Raw genomic sequence first — 23,082 nt, 5'->3', positions numbered from 1 at the left:
CTAAAATTGTTTTCCCGCTTAAAATCCTCATTTACATTATTTTCTTCTAAATATTAAAGCTTTAACTATTAACTACAAAGGGCATAGAGATACAGAAGTACCATCTTTATAGTGACCGGCATGTAGCAGGGCAGCTCAAGGTCACTGCAAAAGCAGACGAATTCCGAACAGCGATTCTGCTGTCAATTACCTTTCCAATAACAGGCAGTGATGCCAGTCCTACGCAATTATTCCAGCAGCCAATGACAAAAAGTACAGTCAATCATAGAGGTATTATTAATAACAGATAAAAAAAAGAATCCTTATAGTAGAAATAATAAAAATGAATTAATAATGGCATGTGTGCGTGTATTTCTGGCTTAAAATTTATTTTGAGATTGAAGTACATCATTTCATTCAAAATCATGGCATTTATATTTTATAATCTATAATTGAATACGGGAAAATACGTAATACATTTAAATTTTATTACAACTATCCGGAAAAATAACACAATTTGAAGTAAATAACACTGTATATCTTTAGTTTAACATGGAGAATAGCACTAACTTGTCGTGAAGAACATCTCCTTTGAGCAGAAAATAAACGAAAATTTCGCGTCCCTACATTAAGCAATACTGTGTAAAATGAACGTAATTCCAGTATATGAGTGACAATATTTTCACGTATTAACTAGAATGTTATGTTTGTGTTTTATACACAGACGCATACCTCATAACTCAGACACGGCAACGTACAGTCTGCAGTGCAAAGTAGTTAACTACCCTGCCAACCCTGCAACAGAATAATGTGGAACCTCGCCTCGGCTAGCACATTGTGACCTTGAGCAGCCATGCTAGTAAGTGCCGGTGACTATACCAATTTACAACCTAGACCAGCGTTTCCCAACCTTTTTCAACTTGCGGCACACTACGGGTGTAACTTGAATTCTCGCGGCACACTCATAGATATTATTATTATTATTATTATTATTATTATTATTATTATTATTATTATTATTATTATTATTATTATTATTATTATTATTTCCAAATATAAAATACCATGGTAATTTTTTCTGTGATTAGTGACCATCTTCTCACAGAGATGAAAGCTCGATTACTAGTTTTCCCCTATGCTCAGGGACGTACTCAGGGAGTGAGTGGGTCCTGGTGTCCGGACCCCCTCCCCGAAAGTTCGAGTTTTGTATAGATTTAGCCTAAGTTTAGGGGCAATTTTAGTAATTTTAATATAAAATACCCCCATATTGAGTTTGGACCCCTCGAAATTAATTCCTGCATACGCTACTACCTATGCTAATTCATTATGCTTATTTTTTTTATTTTAATTTTAAAATAGAAAACAATTAGGACTCAGATTTTTAAAAATGCCCTTTCTGTTTCGGAAACTGTATCCAACCTTTCCCTAAGAACGAAGATCACTAAATAACGAACGAACAAACAAATGTCTTGTACTTTTACCTTTGCTGTTTTAACCAAATCCGGTGCATATTATTGCAGTCACACAGCTTGCGATGCGTCGAAGTCAAAACACAGCTGTTGAACAAAGTGTTGTTCTGTCATTCACGTGCGAATGAGTGTTCTACGAAGTTCACTTGATGCGTACCATACAAGTGCTTCCATTTCTCGGTGTTAGTATGACTCTCAATTGAAGCGTAACATAGCAGCTAACCGTGGAAATGTGTACGAGCAGAAATACTGTCTGCTACACGGTAATAGATGTAGAATAATATATTACAATTACAGTAATTTTTTCCATGGTAGTAATTCATAGGGGCATAGTAATGTGAAATACAAATATATACATTTTTTTTCCTATGTCTTGTAATTTGGTTGCTATAGAATTAATAATTTTGTTTCGATTTCCTAGCGGCACACCAGCGGTCCATCGCGGCACACCGGTTGGGAAACGCTGTCCTAGACCTTTTACTTTGATTCCCCTTATCGCTGTAGAAACCAGTCTCTACGTAAACATTTATTTTCTAAACACGATATAGGTTTGAAAGTTTTTTAAACCAGCAATTTATATTTACTGCTGTGCCAAATAGAAATTTTAAGTAAGGTACACTTACAAGATACAATTTCGTTAAGTGTTTATTTTTATAAATATGATTCAGTGACTATTTAAATTACATCACTTTTATATTTTGTCAACACATCGCAGCAAATTGGAAACTTTGCTGCAAGATTTGGGAGAAAATAAGTGACATCTCTTATTCCATTTGCTAAGTCTATAATTCAAAGATTTTTTTTTTTTACATGGAGCAACACATTTTAATCCTTAAATTGTAAGACAGCCATAAAATATGTAACGTAAGTTTTATTGACATACTCTATGACAGTGATATAAAAACTACGGGTCCCGATTCCTAGTAAGTAGAGATGAAACTTTTATGGAACAATTTTGATATTTTGTAGCATTAATTATCACAATTTTCGCATTTATTTTGTTAAATATAGTACAAGATTTTTTTTAAATATGGTAGACCTACTTGTAAACATTATACTGTACAGTGTGGCCCAAAAGTAGGTATACAGAACCATATGACCTGATCATTGCATTTTATATAATTTCTTATTGTTTTCCATCAGGTAGACTTAGTTTCTTTATTATTTGTTCTTAATGTATTTTTAATTTTAATTTAAGCTCGGAACAGCTGAAGCAAAGAAACGAATAAACTAGAATGTTATATTTGATTAAAGCAGGGGTGTATACCTATTTTTATGCCACCTTGTATTTTTGGTAGTAACTTGTATCTAATACAAAATGATGATATACTTTGATTAGGGGCACATTCTAGTTAGTATATTTACTGAAATATAGAAATTAATGCAAAAAATTTGAAAATTTCCTCTAACCTCATCCTTGGTTAAAGGATAGCATGCACCAAGACATTACCAATTCTTCTTTTTAGTATAGGAGTCGCGGTAGCTCCGTGGTAGAGCGTTCACCTCTGGTGGTTGGGGTTCCGGGTTCGATCCCAGCCCCCGCCAAGTGAACTTTGTGGTGGACAAACACCGCGTGTGTGGGTTTCCTCGGGGTTGTCCCGTTTCCTCCCACTTTCTTCATTCCAACATTTCATTCATTACTCATTATCACCGTATCCTTTAGCCTAACCGGCATAATCGTGGGACGTAAAACTCAAAGATTTTCTTTTAAGTTTGTTCTTGTGTCAGAAACCATAACATTATGCTTGGAAAATAATCTCTTGGCATCAACATTCGAGACTGGCAAACAGTGCCTCATTTGGGTTTGATGGGGCTCTAAGTTATTGAAGGTAATGGGGCCTTTCATATATATATATATATATATATATATATATATATATATATATATATATATATATATATATATATATATATAGCTTTCTTTTTTCACCGACAAAATGTCTCCAATCTTGGGGTTTGAATATATGCTATATGGTAATTTATGGACGTAATAAATATCTAAATGTGTGTACACATCAAATATACATTTTATTAGCTTACATATTGATCAGTTTACAACATTTACAACACATTGCAAAATTATTTAGAAACAAAATACAAACTCATAATCTAGTCTCTTGAAACCTGCTATAACATGAAATAATCAGAGGTCAATATATTACTAAACTGTTAATAATTATACAGGGCAACACAAAATGATGGACTCAATTTCAGAAAGTTATTCAGTGAAATCTGATAAACTACAGTAGAGCGTCGATTATCCGAACGTCGGTCAACCGAACGACCGCTTAACCGAACTGTGTTCTCGCTCGCACCTGTTACTCTCCCACCCTACGGTCCATCATCCCCCTCACTCCCAAACCAAGTTTCCCACAGTAGTCGCCGCACTGAGCCACCGCTGGCGGAACATTGCTTCTAATGGGGCCTTCATAAGGCGCTGCTGACCGGCCAAGCCGCCAGTCGCTGTGTTTCAACAATCAGCACACTTCTGTCGGTTTGGCACTGGTTGTAGAATTAGCGGCAGTATCAAAGCTGTTCACAGCAACAGCTGCACCAGCTTAGAGTTGAGGCGTGCCGCTCCGCGCATGGCAAATAAACATGTACAGTTCGATTATCCGAACAAACCAGTTTTCCGAACACCCATGTCCCCCAATTACTTCGGATAATCGGCGCTCTACTGTACTTATATTATTGTGAGACATGCACTTCGGAAGGTTAACTTGCGAAGTTTAGTTTCCACCCAATGTCTCCACTTGTTACCATTAGAAGTCAGCTGCGAGCTGTTAAGGAAAATGGCGTTGAATGGAAGACAAAGATCTTTCTGTGTGCTTTATTATCACATGTAAACAATCCTGTGATTAGTGTACACATGACTTGGCTCCATGTGATTTCTTCATGTGGGGTTTTGTAAAGGATCATGTCTACGTAGTACCAACACTTCCAACAACAAATTGAATGGCTTACATGCGCGCATCACAGCAGCCATCGCTGATATTGACCGCAACAGGGGCGTCATTTAGGGGGGGGCAGGGAGGGGCATTTGCCCCCCTGAGTTTGAGATGTATATAGATTTTATCAATAGTAGTAAATCAGTGAAAAACGCGAAATTTTACTTATATCAAGGGGTCTTGCCCCCCCCCCAAGCAAAATCTGAAATGACGCTCCTGGACCGCAACATGCTGGGAAAGGTTTGGCAGGAGAGAGACTATGGGCTTGATGTGTGCCGTATTACGTGAGTTGCTCACATAGAGCATTTGTGAATATGTTCCGAGAGAACTTCGACAGTTTACCTTTCATAGGACATGATTTACAATAACATATGTTTGTTAGATTTCACACAATAAATTTCTGAAATCAGGTCCATCATTTTGACTTTCACTGTATATAGCATTATTAATTGCCCTTATATCATAAGCTACACACAATACAATTGTAGTTAATAGAATGCATTTATATAATATCAATATCACCATAGTAGTGAAGACTGTTCATTGGGACAACAGACTTTTATAGAGCCGCAATAAATGCGGAATCTATAAATAGTTGCAAAGTGAAAGCAGATTGGTGAGTCATAGTAAAAGTATCTCATGTAAAATAATATTGTCTAGCCCACTGCGTTTCCACTTTCCGATTACTTTTGTCTATTTCGAAGATATATCATGAAAACTGTACAATTAGCTGTAGTTTAATTTCGTCCCAATTTAGCCCCTTGCAGATCTCTGCTTCCTTCTGCGCCAACTATGATCAAAGCTCCACTCCATCCACTTTTATACGTAGAGGTCGCAACATTTCTAAATTCAAGTTGTTTCTATTCAGGTTTTTTGATAAAGTTTCAAACGTTTCCAGAGATTCGATGTAGATAAATACAGTCTGAATATCATCCAGGGTTAGTAAGTATTGCCTGAAGCCCCATTCCACTTTCAGCCAATCGTGTGAGTTGTTTCAGCTCAAATTACTAGGGTAACTCAGCCCAAATGCAACCTCCGAAGATTAAACAAGTTGTAGTAAGACGCAACTTCGCTGAAAAATCACCAAAATATCGTTGAGAAACATCTCTGTTAGACTAAAATGATTGTAAAACCTATAAATACTATGCGTAGCTTCTTTTTACTGCGACCTGAAAAGATTTAGGTATTTTACCTTCCTATGTAGTAACTAGCGCCGATAGGTCTAACACATTCAGACTGCTGCATATTAACTTTTATACAAGATAAATTCACTTGTGTAGTTCTGAACACAACAAAACATAACAAAATACAGTGTGCTGTTAAATATAAAAAGGAACAAAGATGCCTAAAACAAATGATTCATGCTCCTCTTATTTCCTTTAGCGAACCATTATTGACACTACACAGATCAATATGAAAATGAGTGGCAAGTGGATAGTAACTCTGAATATTATAAAAATACTTCTTGTTACTACTCCAAACATGTACAGCGAAATATCTATAATTTCGCGATTTAAAAAGTATCGCCGCTTAGGGCTGTAATTTGACTATTATTTCGCCAGCTTGTTGTTTTATATCTTCTTCTTAATGAACCCACTGTGACCAATCCTAATTTCTTGTCGTATTCCAGAGTACGAGAAAGGGCAGCATTAGAGTTTTATTAGCTTACAAGTACAAGGTACGTTACCACTTATGCTGTGAAGTTTTATTAAAGTAGCTAAATGTAATGGCTGGGAAATAAGGTCCCCATTACAAACATAACTCTGAAACAGGGGCCCTATTAAAAGCAGGACTGGGAAACAGGTGCCCCATTACATACAAGGCTAGGAAATAGTTGCCCCATTACATGCAGAGCTGGAGAACGGGACCCCATTATAAGAAAAGTTGGAAAATAGGGTCCTCATTACAAGCGGGGATTTAAATAGAGGCTTCATTACAAGCGGAGCTAGGAAATAGAGACCCCATTTCAAGCAGAGCTTAGGAACGGAGGAGGTCCAATTATAGGCGAAGCTGGACAACAGAAGTCTCATTAGAAACGAGGCCCTCATTACTTGCTTCATAAAAGCCTAGTGCATAACAAAACAAAATACCTTTGTTGTATGTGCGTTTTGACTTATTTTCTTTCTCTCATTATTTGGAAATTATTTAACAACCAATTTTTGTCTTTATTTTTTTTTTGGGGGGGGGGGCTTCAAGAGAGTAGGGTCCTAAACTAAAGCTTGTTTAGCTTATACGTAAATCCGACACTGCTGGCAACCATATTGAACATAACGACCTGACAGCAAAAGACCTGTGGTTAACAGTCAACTTCTTTATCCTGGTCCTCACTGTTGAGAACTTCAATAAGCTTACTTTCAAATTCACGGTAAGCAACCAACAGATCATGAACATTTTCATCACAAAACACTGTCAACGATTTAAACAACAGTTCAGTTTTGATGATGTCTTCATCTTTATGAAGTGAAACAGTTTCTGGATCAAATAACTTGCAGAACTTTTCCCAAACCCTCCTAACAAAATTGTCACCACTTGCTTGCGTGTAATTTTGTATCTTCATCAGTACTTAAATAATATTGGAAATGCGCTTTCTAGTTATTATTAGCCATAATTAGCAAGAATTCCACTTTTTCGTTTTCATTCGCATGTATCGCAAGTAATGTCAAATTTCGCAAAAAAATTCGCGATAATATAAGTGTGACTTTTGGCTCTGAAACGAAAAGTTAAAGGTATCCTGAAACACATACTCATTTTTTTTTAACGTTTCGCACATATCGCATTAGAGAAGAAGTTTCGTTTCTACTAATATGATTGCACTTATACGGGCACTGATTGCAAATTATATTGGCCCGTCTAAGGTAACTTTTAGGCTTGTCTTTTTGAAAACAAAAATAGTTTTATTGTCACTGCTCTGATCACCATTATATCTCTAAAAGAGGCTACTTTCTTTTGTATACTAAATCATGGAGACTTCAAATGGCACGTTCCCCTGTCTTTGATACTTCTTATTATTCCAATTGCAGAGGAACAGAGAATAGTCTTTTATGTATTTTTCTTATAATAATTGTATTACACATTATTTTCGCAATAATCATAAAGATTATGAATGAAAAATAATAAAATGGTTTAGAGTTGCTTCGTTCTTTAGGGGCAACTTTAAAGCATTAGAAAAATTACAGAAGAAATTAGGTAAGGAATAATGTTTTGGTATTCTTATGTGATGTTTAGGTGTGAAAAGTTAGCAGTAACGCTATATTTAATACGAGGAAACATATGTAGAAGTTGGTAGTATTTGTAAGAAGCAGAAAGCTTTGGTGAGAAGTTTCGATGATTCAGAAACATGGTAGTCGTTTAGGATGGCGAATCGGTGCGTTGGATATGATATTTCCGCGTTGAGTTTTACAGTATTATGTAAAAATAATTTAAAAAAAGAATCTTTTAAATTTTTGTGAAGTCCACTGATTACTGAATTTGAGTTGAGTTGATTTTTAGTTTAACGTCCCGTTCAGCAGCGAGGCTCCATGAGACGTGGACATAATGATTAACGTGGAAAACGAACCACATGATCGCCCACTGGGAATATTATTGAATTTGAGAACACAGTGTAGAAAGTATGGGAAGGCAGTGAAATACAACCAGCCTATAGCATAGAGAATCGGTGCGTTGGATGTATTGAAAGAGTAATGGGCAAGTCTTTACTTTGACTAGAACATTCACTGGAATCTAACCTAACCTAACATAAACTGAACTGAACTAACATAAGTGAAAACCAGCTTCTATGATAACCGGTTTCAGTCACTGTTCTAATCTAACTAAAGTCTTACCTGGTAACCTAACCTAACCTAACCTAACCTAAGGTAATCTAGCTTAGCCTAATTTTTTTTACTGCTTTTTAGTAGGTTTGAAACTGGAGAGGCACCTCTAAAGTGAAGCAGATATAACTAAATAACGTGTATTTCTAACATGTTTGCCCTCCCCATTGGTCTAAAGGCTAGCACGCGCGCTTTTGATCCCAGGTTCAATTGGTGGTGCCAAACATTAAAATTTGAAAGTAATACAGTGCTTTGGCTTTACTTTGCAGATTCCATCCTCTTTCAGCAGCAAGGCTATATGACACGTGGACCTACACCTAAAGATGGGATCCGAACCACATGAGATCCCGCCGGAATCGAAGCCAGGTTTTCCATGACAAAGTCGCGACCACTAACCGCTTAGCCACCAGGGCGGTCGGGGAATCAGTCCTGTCCTGCCACTCATCATGTACCTGTTCAATGGGATTTATGGCCGGTGTAACTCCCAAGAAGTATCCTCTGGTATAAAATACCTAGACATGAAGTTCGTACCAAGAAAACACCTAATCTGATAAAGCAGAATTAGTACCTTAGAAATTTTTACACCTTCCTCCCTTTATCTAACAAGTACAAGTTAGCACTACGTCAAGGATGTCTTAATGTTTATGCAACACAAAAACATTAAACAGGGAGATGCTTGATGTCTTGGTAATTTATACCTCTCCTCCACATTCCAACAAATTCAAGTAGGTACCGGGTTTCGATCTAAATGCATTTCAATCACCGAACTAAGTTAACGTAAGGCGAATCTCTTCTAATCTGTAATGAATGTAATAAATATCTCTATCACAGAATGAATCTTCCCCTTTCATACTTGTCATACTAAACAACCAGAAAACAAATAAATTGCAAAGTAAAGAGAAAAATGGAAAAGGAAGGGAAAGAAAGGAAGTAAAGAAGATAAAGACTTGAAAAAATATTCGAAGAAAACACTAGTGTCAAGACACTTGACTACCAACTTCGACAACCAGAAAATCAACAAGAAAAATGTATTTGAGACCGACTGGTGTTCAAAAATATTGCATATCATGAAATGCATTTTTTTCTCCTCGTGTTATACCTATAAACTTACTCAATGCTAATTCTAATTTATCATTTCAATAATCAATTTGTATTTTTCCCATTCGGTTTGGTACTTAATGTAGAAAATCTACTTCCTTCTCAGAACCTGCATTTAGGTGGAAATATATCTATTAATTGCATAAGCTCCTTTTCCGATTTCAAGGAAAATGAAACACACGCACACACACAAAAACCTAAAAAATAAGAGCATGTAGGCGCCTTTCGCCGAATGGAACTACAACGTGGGGGATTTATCTTGAAATGTAGCCGTTACCATTTCAGTAGTACAACTGAAATCTACTTTCTGTAACTACGTGTATCAAACTATAAGATATTTAAGATACAAATAGATTTGGAAACGTTGAATCAGGACTAAAACGAAATTAAATAGCAAATATTAGTAGTAAACAAAAAAAGTTTGGAGAAACCATTTGAGATGGACAAAATCCTAATTGCATTTAGTAATAATAAAGATAAAGAAATAGAGAAAAATTTAATTGAAATAAGCAACTTAATTTTATATTATGAGCAATATAAATAAAATTATTATCTCTTCACTGATGTCCTCGGAATTTCAGTTTTTCTACCATTAAAATTGCAGGTTACTACAACTGGCCATCCTATTCTCACTCTAATGATTTTGTGTCTTAATCTACTTACATTTAATAAAAGTCCCAAGACTTTAATTCAAAAGCAACAGTCGGTCATACAGAAGAGTAAGTGGCTACCCTGCCCCTGCTCTATTGATTTAGAGACATCCTTTGATAAATGATCTGAAACCATCATCTCTGAAGAAAAGTCAGTCATAGAGGACAGTAAATGACTACTCTATCATTGTTCTAGTGATTTAGCGATTCAGTCTATGTACGTAAGATACACTGAGAAAAATACGTTGTGCGGAAAGCGTTATAGTGCACACATATACGGAATCTATATGTTTAGTATGGAAATCTGTGCAGAGCGTATGGTTATCCGTATGCTACTACCTACGTACTGCTCTTATCCCGGTTAGATGCTACATCATGCCGTTGCAGAATGTCCAGTGGCGTATTTACGATTTTTTTCGGGGAGGCTTTGCCTGAAAATGTGATAATTCTGCAAGATATTTCATATACTTTACTATAGTAAGTAAGATTTCGGGAGGCTTAAGCCCGGAAGCCCCCTAAATACGCCACTATATTAAATACGTATATGAATAGGGACATACGTCAGCTACATGTTATATACGTCCATCTGTATATGAGATCTTGACCGCCTATATAGAGATTTTTCTTTCGTAAGGAAAATTCCTTTTTTGGGAACATTATACAGAAAGTACGTATAAAACATACGTTTTCAGTTGTACGTTTGCTGCAGGACGTTATAAAGGTAACCACGAAAGTTCTGTCGCTTTTTTGAGGTCTGTGTTTAATTGGCAGTGACACCGTAAGTTGAATGCGAAAGGAGATAAGGCAAAGGGAAGTTGTTGGTGTGGGTATATTCAACATACTACCTGGTTGAGGCAGTTCAGTTACACCATGAACTTGAGTAACGACAGAGTGAACATGAGACCTCCACAGAGCGCCATAAGGGCGTGTATATTGTACGAGTTCAAACTGGGGTCAAACGCCGCTGCAGTGGGGCGGAAGATATGTCAGGTCTTTGGTGAGGTGTCGTGACTACGCCGATAGTGCAGCATTGGTTTAACAAGTTTAAGGACGGTGACGAAACACTCAAAGTCGCACCACGTGCCGAAAGACCAAAATATGTACAAAAGGAAGATTTTCAGGCATCAATTGATGCGAACAGTGGCCAGACATGTAAGAAACTGGGACTACAATTCAGTGTGAGTAGCACTACAAGTTGAGTCGATGGGTCCCACATGATTTTACTCCGGGCCAGAAGGCAACGCGAGCAGACACCTGTGTTTCTTTGCTGTCTCGTCTGAGGAAGAAGCCATTTCTGGACAGGGGGTTGACATGTGATGAGAAGTGCTTCCTGTAAGAAGCTCCACGGTGCCTTCATCATTGGTTTGCATCCCATGAACTGCCAAAACCAGCACTGCACTAGAATATGGTCCTCTTGTGTGTTTGGTGGACTGCTTGCGGCATCGTACATCGGCTATCAGCTGGTCAGAGCATCAATGCGAATGTGTACTGTCAGCACTTGAGCCATGTTCAAGGAATATTCAAAACGCTGGAGACAATACTTCTGAATCACAAAGACAACCTCATGTTACATGACAACGCTAAGCTCCACATGGCTAGGATGAGCCGGGACACCATTCTACGCCTTGGATGGGAAACACTATTGGTCCCGCCATACTCCCTGGACACTGCACCGTCCAATTATCAGCTGTTCCATTTCTTGGACAATCACCTTAGAGGACGCCAATTCAAATCCCTAGTAGAGGTGAAAATTGCACTTGATATATTCTTCGCTTCACGGTCCACCAAGTTCTACCGCGATGGATTTCATGGCCTTCCATAACGTTGGCAGAGAACTGTCAATGTTGATGGGGACTATTTTTGATCTTCCAGATACGTCTTAGGTGACATATCGGTGTTCGAAGGTGGTGGATGAAAAACCGAGAACTTTCTTGGTTACCTTTATACATAGGGTAGTACGTTAAGTAAAAAAACTACAGGATTTACGCATGTAACCTTCGCTTTAACGTACGCCATATACTTTTTTCTCAGTGTAACAAACTGTAATCCCCCTTCGAGAATAATAATAAATAACACAAGCCTAATAAATGAGAACAAAATAATATTTTAACTTCTAACCAGCAGACATAAGCATGCTTGTGGATGTCACGAACCGATTAACACTGAAGTTTTCCATATACGTCGGCTGAAGTTCGGTTCCCGGAGGAAGGCAGATTATATTATTATTATTATTATTATTATTATTATTATTATTATTATTATTATTATTATTACTAGTAGTAGTAGTAGTAGTAGTAGTAGCTCTATCAAGTATTCTGAGACATTTGACGAATTTGTTGAAGTTAAGGGATATCGATCTCCGGTTACAGAAGCAGAAATTATAATCATCCACTCATTACTAGTTAAATGCGGGGCCGCGGTCTCTCACCAGAGTGTTCATCTCTGGTGCATGGGGTCCTTGGGTGTATCCCAGTTCGCGCCAATTGAGCTTTGTGCTGGACAAACAACGTGTGCGTGGATCTTCTTAGGGTTTTCCCGTTTTCTTCCACTTTTTTCATTCCACCATTTCATTCATTTCTTATCATCACCGTCTCCTTTAGCGTAACTGGCATAATCGTTAACACAAAATTTAAAAAAAAAATCAGTTTATTTCATTTTATATTTGCGACATTCGCCAACCATGTCCATTCACGGAATGCTTAGTTAGGAAGTTCTGTAAGCACAAACTAATTTCACCCAGTGCTCCAATTTAACATATTTTCAACAACTTAAAAAGCTTTTTAATAAATTATCTATGTCTGCCTTTGTTTGTTTGTGTGTGTATTATTTGCGAAGTTTTCAATTTTGAGCTCCGCATTCGATGAAACATTAAAAACTATCTCAAAGAAGTAATGGAATTTTTCACGTCGTTCTTACCGTTCCCGAGATATTGATAAAAATAAAAGTTCCGATTTCAGGAGATTTAAGGAGTCTTATCTCGGAAACCGTAAGTCAGAGAGAGATGATATTGATGTTGATCAATATCTAAGAGGATGGTGAACATTTGGTATCAAATGGTAACTGGTGACTACTGGTCAACTGGCCACCGTCCCCAGATATTAGCCAAAATTTCAGATTTCTGGAGATTTGAGGAGCCATATTTCGGGAGATGATATTCGTGTTGATCAATCCCAGTTATTGATTCAATAATTATTTTGTCATTAGTTATTTTAAATTTAATCAAATAAATTTAATATGAAATTTCATTCAAATTTCGAGAAAAAAAAATAATTCTTTTAAATTCGTTCTGGCAATGTTTTTCGAGCATTTTCTACTGGTTTCTCATTAAATTTACCATTTGTTAGGAAACAATGATATTTATCAATGATACATTTGTTGCACATTATCTTTAAATATCCGAAATATCTTTAAATATCTCATGATCAACCAATTTGAATTGATGTTTTTAAAAAATAAGTAAACGAGTAAAGCCACAAAATAGCAAGATGGAAACCCTCGAGTTTACAAAAGTCGTTCTAGAATCTGGAACCAGATTTCCCTGGCCCCTTTGACCCTAACATCTTTTGTTGTTCTTTTTTTTTACTTATTTTTTTCTATTCCTCTAGCATCCCAAGCAACCAATTGGATTGGGTTCTCGAAGAAAGAAAAACCTAGTAAAGAACGTCAATACCCATACATCCCTTCCAATAGCTTAACATGGCCAGGCTAGTTTTGGTGGTAGCTGATCCCAACCGACAACCAGGAAGCGTTCTCTCTTTTTTTTTTTTTTTTTTTTCCTTTCTTCAGTCTTAGTAGAGAGAGAAGGAAAAGGAAAAAAAACAAAAGAAAAACACCAGCACCAACAACAACATCGAAGAGGCTTTATCACTTTCCGTTGTGTTGATGGCTCCCGAACCAAATCTCACCTAATTCCTTCATCATTGTCAGCAGTTGGAACAAAGTGGAGATAACGGATAAAGAGATAAACCACAAAGCTAAAATGGAGAAGAAAGGAAGAAGAAGAAGAAGAAAAGAATCAAAGCGAAATGAGAAAAGAATGTGCCGCTAGGAATGGGAGAAAAGGGAAAGCTAAAAGAATGTTTGGAAAGGTAAAAAAAAAGGAAGAAGAGTGGAAACAATCAAGAGAATTTGGCAAAGGAAAAAATTAGAAAAAATAAAAAACGAAAAGTAGCTAACAAGTTTGATTTGATTTGGAAAATCCATTCGAACGGTTGAGTTATTGCAGAATATATATATATATATATATATATAAAGTATTGCCTTTCGTTACAGATGAAATGCAGACAATATGTCGGGAAGAATGTGCTGTGGATAAGGAACAGGAAAAATATTCAGTTTTTTAGTTGAATATATCGATAAATACAGTGCAATGTAAATCCGAGTGATCTATCTTTTACATTATTTATGTATTAATTAATTTATTTAGTTTCATCTTCTCATCATTTAGCAATTTCACTATGTTTCATAAAAATCGGATTTTTTAAATGTGCAATTTCATTCCCATCTGAAGATGTACAGGCCGCGGAACGTAACGCCTTTTCTTGGGACCATGAGTATTCATTTATTTATAGCTTCACTTGAAGATGGGTAACAGGATTTATTTATTTATTTATTGATGTGTTTGACTGTCTACTATACAAAAATACAGAACAATACAAAATAAAACAAGAAAATTCTTCCTACAACACCCAATGAAGCGCTGAAGTGCCGATGTGCTGAAAATGCTTCTTGACTCTACGGTAATAGTTCAGAGAAGAAATCCTGAGGATAGAAAATTTGCTGAGCAAATCTGAGATGACTTTCAGCTTTGACATGTAGGTGCGTAACGTGTGCACTATGTTGGTCAGTTTTAAATCCTTCAGAAGTTGAAGAAGTTCTTTAATAGTTTGCATGATGTCTTCAGGGGATGAGTTATCATCAGAAGACGTCTTCGATGTTGAAGCTGCAATAATGAGTGATATATAGGCCATGGGTGCCGATCCTGGGGCTCATGTGGGTCCCCCTTATTGTATTTAAGAATATACAATATTTGACATAATTTGAATGTAATTTGTCTTAAAATCCTTATATATGCCTTCTGCATCTGAATGTCCCCCCCCCCCCCCCCGCAAATTTACAGAAAAATCTGCGCCCTTGATGTAGGCAAGGTCTTGAAGTGAATGTAGCTATGGTGTCTTGAAGAGGTGCTGAATGTGAGATTGTGCTTGCTGATGTTGTTTTCCTTTTTGCTTGTAAAATTCGTTATATTCGCGGACATCCACTATAATTATCAGGATGAGCACCTTTACAGTTGACACATTTTGCTGGCGTGTCTCTGGTCTTCTTCTCGCATTGGAACGTCCAATCAGAGTCGGTGTACTTTTACGAAAGTAAAGTGGAACATGTTTATATTTAAAATCAAGAGTCGTTAAATTCATTTCCTCATTGACTGATTTCGACACACGTCCCCCACCTAAAAAAAAGGCATCAATCTTGTATCAAAATCGATTTTTATAATGAAAATTACTGCCAATCCTGCTTTAAAAAGGGGTGCGACATAGAATATTTCCCTCATTATTGACTAATTTTAATTCAGTGCAGTGAGTATCACTGAACAATTTAAACGGAAATCTCTGCAATATTAAGAGTCCCTATCACTGTGAAATTAAAATACCGCTAATTTTACAGTAATTATGTGATATCTTCAAATAGATAAAAACATAATCGAAAAGTGGATCAAGACCTCCCTAGATGATGTTATTTGGCATAAGATACCGTTATCATGAGTCACCTAGTAGCTTTCCGTTTGCAGTTATTTAGAAACGCGAAAATAAATGCCGATTTTCTAAATGTCTGGAAATCTAAAGCAGATAAATGAGTCATGATAATTTTGTTTATTTTTCTTTTCCTTTATTTGTACATAGGAATTAATGTCCATAATCGCTTGAAATTTTTTTTAACAAAATCATTTGTTCGTTTTAATTGGGGAGGAGCGGGACTGTAAATACGTTATAGAGCCTTTGTGAATTTATATGTATATTAAATGTGTATTGATGAATAGACCTCCTTTATGATACCACAGTCTCTCAAATCTCAAATTGGAAAATAGTATTTTAATATATATTCCAAAACTTCACTAATTAATAACAGTATCGACAGAATGTAAAGCCGTAATAAAATTGGAAATACAAATATATTCTACGTCCCTGCTAGCGGTCACATCTAATTATATATTTTTTTAAAGCTTAAAATTCTAATTAGAGATTAAAAAAGATTTTTTTTTTAATATGGGCGAAGCTGTTATACTGTTACAGGTCTATGATTAGCACGCGTTCATTTTTGTTTGATTATAGAAGTTTATCTTCCCTTTTCAGTACTGAAACCATACGAAACGAAAACATACACTCTAAAGAGCGATCCGAAAGACTGCAATGCTTTTCATATTCTCAAACGGGAATCGATACTAAGACACTAGTCACTAGACTATCCGGAAATATGTATCCACGAGAAAAGACATTCCGAGACAAGACGAGAAACATTTCCGAGATGAGTGTCAAGACGAGACTAGAAATTTCTACGAGACGAGACATTTCGAGACGAGCAAATACCTTTTTAAATTCGAGACAAGAAACAAGATAATTCTCGTCTCATTTCGAGGCGAGATTAGAAATTTCTCATGACGAGACATTTCAAGACGAGGAAGTATCTTTTTAAAATTCGAGACGAGACCAGAAACATGAGAACTCTCGTCTCATTTTGGAGATGAGACTAGAAATTTGACGTGACAAATCATTTCGAGACGAGGAAAAACCTTCTTTAAAAAAATGAGACGAGACAAGAAATGTGACAATTCTCGACTTATTTTCAAGACTAGTAACGAGACAAGTCTAGAAATTTTACAAGACAAGACATTTCGAGATGAGGAAGTACCGTTTTTTAAAATTCGAGATAAGACTAGAAAAATAATAAATCTCGTCTCATTTTCGAGACAAGTATAGGGTTAAAGCTAAAAATTTCACGAGTCTACAACACTAGTTCACCCAAAGTTTAAAATCTCAAACATTGTTTTAGTTACCTAATTCATAGTATAAAATCCTTTAAAGTGATGGAGTAATTGTACGAACATAATGAAGACCATTTATCAAAGTTTAAAGATACGCAGGACCACGTATATCCCAATACTCTATATGGTTAAAATATTGTTATATCACACCGTATACGAACGTCTCGTGACGCGGAAGAACTCTAGTTACTTCTCAGTGATATTAAGGAGAGAAATCAAGTTATAACTTTCGTTCAAAAATTCGTTAAAAACGAAAGGAGAAAGAATCCTTCGAAAATCGAGAAGAGGCGATATATATATATAAATTCGTCGCTGAGCCTCGAAGAACCGCTATGTGACATTTTTGTCGAAAAAGAGTTATGAGGTGCAAATAAACAAAGCTGTCAGGTAGAGTCCCATATAATGTGATAAGTGAATATTCAATTGTTTCGCCACAACAATAAAAAAAAATAACAGATTGAAATTAAAAACTTCGGGTTCTCATCACGTATGTATTGATTAATTTATACAAATCCTCTATGTGATTATAAAGGCGAAAGAGACAAACTGACATGTGCTAAGGAAACACAGAAATAGTAATATAATATTTGCAAAACCAAATTTATTACATTTTTCAAGTGTTTCCGTGTATTTGGCAAAATTTTAACGAGTTTGGAATGTTTTTTTTTCCTTCTCCTGAAGAGTTGTGGTTTTAACTAGTGGTGGGCACAAAAACCGGTTTTTCGGTTTTTAGAAAAAACGAAACCGGTTTCTGAAAATTTTCAAAAAATACGGTTTCGGTTTTTCACTGAAACCAGTTTCGGTTTTCTTCAAACCCGGTTCAGTTGTCTCCGAAACCGGTTTCGGTTTTCTTCAAACCCGGATCGGTTTTCTCCGAATCCGGTTTTGGTTTTCTTCAAAACTGGTTCGGTTTTCTCCGAAACCGGTTATCGCTTTTCTCCAAAACCGGTTCGGTTTTTCACCTGATCCAGTTTCGGTTTTCTTCAAAACCGATTTCGGTTTTTTTCCAAAATTTGTTCTATTTCTGACCAGAATGGCGTTTCATTGTCCGGAAATCGAATCAATTTCCACAGAAATAATTTTATGTGTTTTCGAAAGGTTTTCACCGAAACCAGTTTCGGAGAAAACCGAAATGTCGTTTTTTTGGGGTTTCGGTTTTATAAAAACCGGTTATGCCCATCCCTAGTTTTAACACAGTGATTCTTCGAGGCGATATATTGTCTCATCTTGTCTCGTGGGCATCACTAGCGGATACTTTCAACTTTAAATTTCTAAGAGTGTAGAACAGTTGGTTCTTTAGTAAGAGTTTTGTGTCTCTTCTTGACCATTAGTCTTGAAAACTGAAACGAAATGCATTTTTTTTTTAGTTTAAAGTCCCACGATTATTTCCTTTAGGCTAACGGTAACGGAATATCAAGGTAAATGTATTACGATGGAAGAATTGGTGGAATGAGAATGTGGAACGAAACGAGAGTATCCCGAAAACATCAACGGATACAATGTTGTCCACCAGAAACTTCCTAGGACGGGAATCAAACGAGAGGCCCCTGCACCAAAGATGAGCGTTCTACCATAGAGCCACCGTACCCCTACGAACTTAGTACAGAAAGTATTAACTCGGAATTAAGTTTGAGGTAGAGACCTGCACGGGCCGGGCTTGGGCGGGCCGACTCTGTTATTTCTTTGGGCCGGGCCGGGTTTGGGCGGGCCGACACTGTTATTTCTTCAGGTCGGGCGGGCTGGGGCCGATCAATTGCAATTCTTTAATAATTATTGACTTTCGTTAAAATAATAATTGGAACAAAGCCAAAAGTTGAAGAAGTGTGTCCGTGAAAAATGTTACAAAGAATGCAATAGCTATTTACAGTTTATGTTGCTTAGCGGCTCCACTTTCACCATAGAGGATTGCAGGCATTATGCGGTAAATTGAGCTCTGACCTTGACCTTCACTGAACTCAAAATATAAAAAGAAGGGGTGGGAATGTTTTGCCTGTCGCTAAACAATATTGCCATCTTCACTTTATGCTAAAAATCAATTAAGTTAGATTTTTGTTACAGGGAATGCAGTTTTTGTTCTCTCGATGACAGGCAAAGTTCTAGGAGGCAATGGTGCCATTCGGGAGGCAAGCGTCAGGTTGTGTACCAGAGTTTAGAAAATGTTTCTGAGAGAGGTCAAATTTAGTACTAAATTTTGAGAAGGATTCGGGCTCCAGCTATTTTTTTTTAATTTATCGGGCCGGGGTCGAGCCAAAAACTTTTAAAATTTATCGGGGCCGGGCCGGGCTTGGGCCAAGAATTTTTAAAAACTTATCGGGCCGGGCCGGGCTCGGGCCGAAATTCTCCAAAACTTTTCGGGCCCGGGCTGGGCCGGGCCTAAGTACGTTCGGGCTGGATTGGGCTCTGGCCGAAAAATTCGGCCCGTGCAGGTCTCTAGTTTGAGGTAAGAGCCATCATTGGTAGTTAAACCCGAGACCGCGCATTAGCCACTAATTCTCAAAAGTGCACCTCTAATTGAAATATTTTCCTTATAGAACATTTATTTTAAAAATAATAATGGGAGTGAAACTGCTTGATCATTAGAAAAAGAATGAAATTTTTTAGTAATGAAAAGACAATTCTTATTGTAAATTTCTTTCTCTCAAGAGAAAAAAAATGTGAATATTCAATTCGTCCCCTTGCAAAGAAAATCTTTTCTGTTACATACACTGTGTATATGAGATGTGATCTATTTCTTAAAGATGGTTTAATTTTAAGAAAAACTTTTTCTCAGATAGAGTATACTCGCATAAAATTATGTAAAATTAGATTTCAGTTACTACATGGATTTTTAGGCTAAGACACATCTAACAGAGACACTGTCTACCTTTGAAGTACGCCAACGGGACATTTCAACTTTTAACACAGACTCAAAATATATATTTATTATATCTTAATGATATAACTTAAAAAAAAAAAAAAGAATCGTGCATACCGTGAAGCAATATAAACTTCAATGGTTGAATAGCCACTTGAAGCCATTTTGTGTATACAACTATTGTCATCAGTAGAATACAGAACATAGATGTTTAATCTTGCAAGCTTTTGGATTTTCCGCTAAAATCAGTTTGAAGATTTGAAACCATGGGATACACGAGCATATTAAACCAGTTTCTATTATTCTGGTGGTGACAATATCGTGTCGTGAGAAGGACAAGCGGGGCGACGGACCCGGGCGCAAAGTAAGGAGGCGCAAAATTTCGGGAGAGAAAAAAGGGGGAAAATATAGGAAAAATAACTTGCAATATATATATGGGGCGCCGTCGTTTACTCTCGCCCTGGGCGCTGATTTTACACGGCACGGTACTGGATGGGGACAAATTGTCGAACCGGGTTTTTGGAATGGATTAAGTTCAAATCCCAAGGTGTAACTGTATTAGCAAGTAGGTACTTTACTTTCTTAATTTTTTTTATTCCTACAACACATTTTTTCATGGAATTCTATTAGTCTAGAAAGGCATCAAATTCTTGAGTATAAAATCCCCAAGACATTAATCGTATTATTATACTTCGTGCATCAACTTACCTGTAAAGTGGTTTCCCGGCAGACTCCCTGAACCAAAGAACCATGTAGACCTTGTCTCCTCGAAGGAGTGGCGTGATATCACAAGGCATGTCGGCACTACGACCCACTACGGCATCCACACGGACTGTTGTCACTGAAAGTAACAGAAAATAATGTTATAAAAACAGAAATAGTTGCATATTTGCAAATAAAGTATCTAGGTATATAGTGTGTTCGGAAAAAGATTACGCAAATAGAAATTCATTTAATAAAAACTACATGAAATGAGAAAAAAAATCTTTGTTCAAATATTTAAGTCTCATTTTCCTTGTTTATGAAATGTTGTCAAGTAATACAATTCTTGAATATTTGTTTTACTCTGTGCATCGTGCATAATGCAATGTGTTTTACTCTGTGCATTGTTTTATCTATGCAAGTCAAAAAGGAACCTTGGACATTTGAATGTAACACTTAAGATACGGTTATGCCGAAATTTTTCCTATTTCCTTCTTTCCTTTTCAATTTTCCTAATGCGAAAAAAACCCGTTATCCTTTACAGTGTGGTATTTTTATTACAAGGTTAACAATCAATTTTCCTCAATCAGAGGTAAATCAGGGTTGGCAACAAAACCGTTCAAAGTCTTATACTGTTCTGGTAGTAACAGAATTTTTGCGCTAAAGAGAACACCACCTATAAACCTTTTCTAAATGTCACTGAGCAAGCAAATTCGTTTTTTGTCTGTGATAGCCAATCATGCACAGTGTTCACATGATCGTCCACTAAAGAAAAAAACGATATTTTTTTTTAAAAAAAAGAAAGGAGATATAAACCTTGATCCAGCAAGGCTGTATTACCGGGTTGCATTTAAAACAACGTGTTTGTTTTAGTTTTTCCATCAAATTGAAAGAGGAAAAGGAAAAAACGAAATAGGAAACTTTCGATATAACCGTATCTTAAGGAATCTGCATTTTTCTTGACAATTTCAAATATAGTGTAGTTTTATATAGAATAAAATTATGAAAGGATTACAACATTTATAAATTACTGAGCAGCCTGTAAAATCACCTCTAAGAGAAGAAAACAAAGCTTCCAGTTAAACACTTGTAAGATTTGCCCGCGAGTATGTCTGATGAATTGCAAAAGCTCTATTTTCCTAATGAAATTAAGCATATCAGCAATGCTATTGCTGTCAATAGGCACTAATAAACACACACTTCGTTTTGGACGACCTAATTATGGTATTTTTGGAAATAGTAACGTAATTTCAGGTCTTTATAAGCAAGGGAGGCAAGATAGTCCACCGACATATGAGTTTCAAGTTTTTTTTTTTATGGTATATTAGTATGCAATTTATTGAAGTATAGTTTCCCAAGCTCAGGGGTGGAATTTCCTTCCTGCTTTCCTGAACTGATGACCATTGTTGGAAGTTAAAAGAGAAAGATTATTCTTTTTAAAAAAGAAGAAAAAGAAAAACCTATATAAATTCAAAATTACGATGAAATTAAATGTTCAAGGTATTTACTACTTCTCTATTGAATATATGCTTGACTGTATCTTATCATGTTTTCAGAAACTTTGAGTCAAATTATTGCATCAATATTTCAAAATTCCTTAATTTAGTCATTCACACTCAGAATTAGACACAGCACATCATTAGACTATAAGAGCATTAAAATTTAATTATTTTTCAGAAATTAAAGATGAATAGGGGAGCAAAGTTACCAGTAATAGCAAAAACAAAGTTAATCTAGAACTTCGATTTGGTTGTATGATTAGCGTAAGCGTCTTTGGTGCTAAGACCATGGTTCGATTCCCGGGAGGAGTTCATGTGGTTTCTGCATATCTTTTAACTGAAGGTCCACGTCTCACATGGCATTGGTACTGAAAGAAGCGCTAAATTTCAATTTAGCCAACTAAAATTAATCTAAACATAATCTAAGCTAACCTAAGCTACAAAAATTAGCTAAACTAACTTAGAAAACTACGAAGCTAATATACCCATAACTTAGGTAATCTGAAAGGAAGAAATTGACAACACTTGGTTTTATGTACTCTTTAAAGTAAATCTAAGCTAAGGATGAGAGACTGCGCGCAAGATACAACATCCCAAGATGTGTTTTGTAATTATTTCAAGAAAGGACACAGTTTTGGTGATTTTCTTAAGGAAAGACTTACAGAAAACCCAAATGCGTAATATATGTACCGTTCCTACGTATATCAACTGTATTGCTGCTTAATGACAAGTTATTTTGTTACACGAATTCAACGTATCTTTCACAAATGCATATTCGTGGTCGAGCGGTAAACACGCGTGATTTCAATTAGCATGGTTACTGTTTCGTTAGGCGGTCGGATAAATGTCTCGGAAGCAATTATTGTAGTTTTGATTCTAATCCAATCTCAGATAGCCTCAGCACTGAAGAGGGACGATAAAGTCCGATCAATTAACAAGCTATATCTCCATGGAAACTATGGCATGGGAAACCATTGTCGAACTGAAAATCTAAACTGGGACAACCACACAAAGGATACAGGTGAATGTACG

At 36.4% G+C, this 23,082-nt stretch overlaps 1 protein-coding gene across 2 annotated transcripts in view; it reads right to left on the bottom strand.

The window, feature by feature from the left end:
* Positions 1 to 20,687, bottom strand: part of LOC145664063 (kin of IRRE-like protein 3) — a 522,782-nt gene extending 502,095 nt beyond the window's left edge. For both annotated transcript variants that reach the window (XM_081730403.1, XM_081730404.1), the window contains exon 1: positions 20,558 to 20,687. In XM_081730403.1, coding sequence (XP_081586529.1) covers positions 20,558 to 20,646 — 89 coding nt within the window. In that variant the 5' untranslated portion in view covers positions 20,647 to 20,687. The remainder of the gene's footprint in view (positions 1 to 20,557) is intronic.
* Positions 20,688 to 23,082: the final 2,395 nt, after the last annotated feature.

This window comes from Thermobia domestica, chromosome 11 (genome assembly GCF_964235325.1).
Source record: "Thermobia domestica chromosome 11, izTheDome1.hap1.1, whole genome shotgun sequence".
NCBI lineage: Eukaryota > Metazoa > Arthropoda > Insecta > Zygentoma > Lepismatidae > Thermobia > Thermobia domestica.
This window is presented reverse-complemented; position numbering and strand designations above follow the sequence as displayed.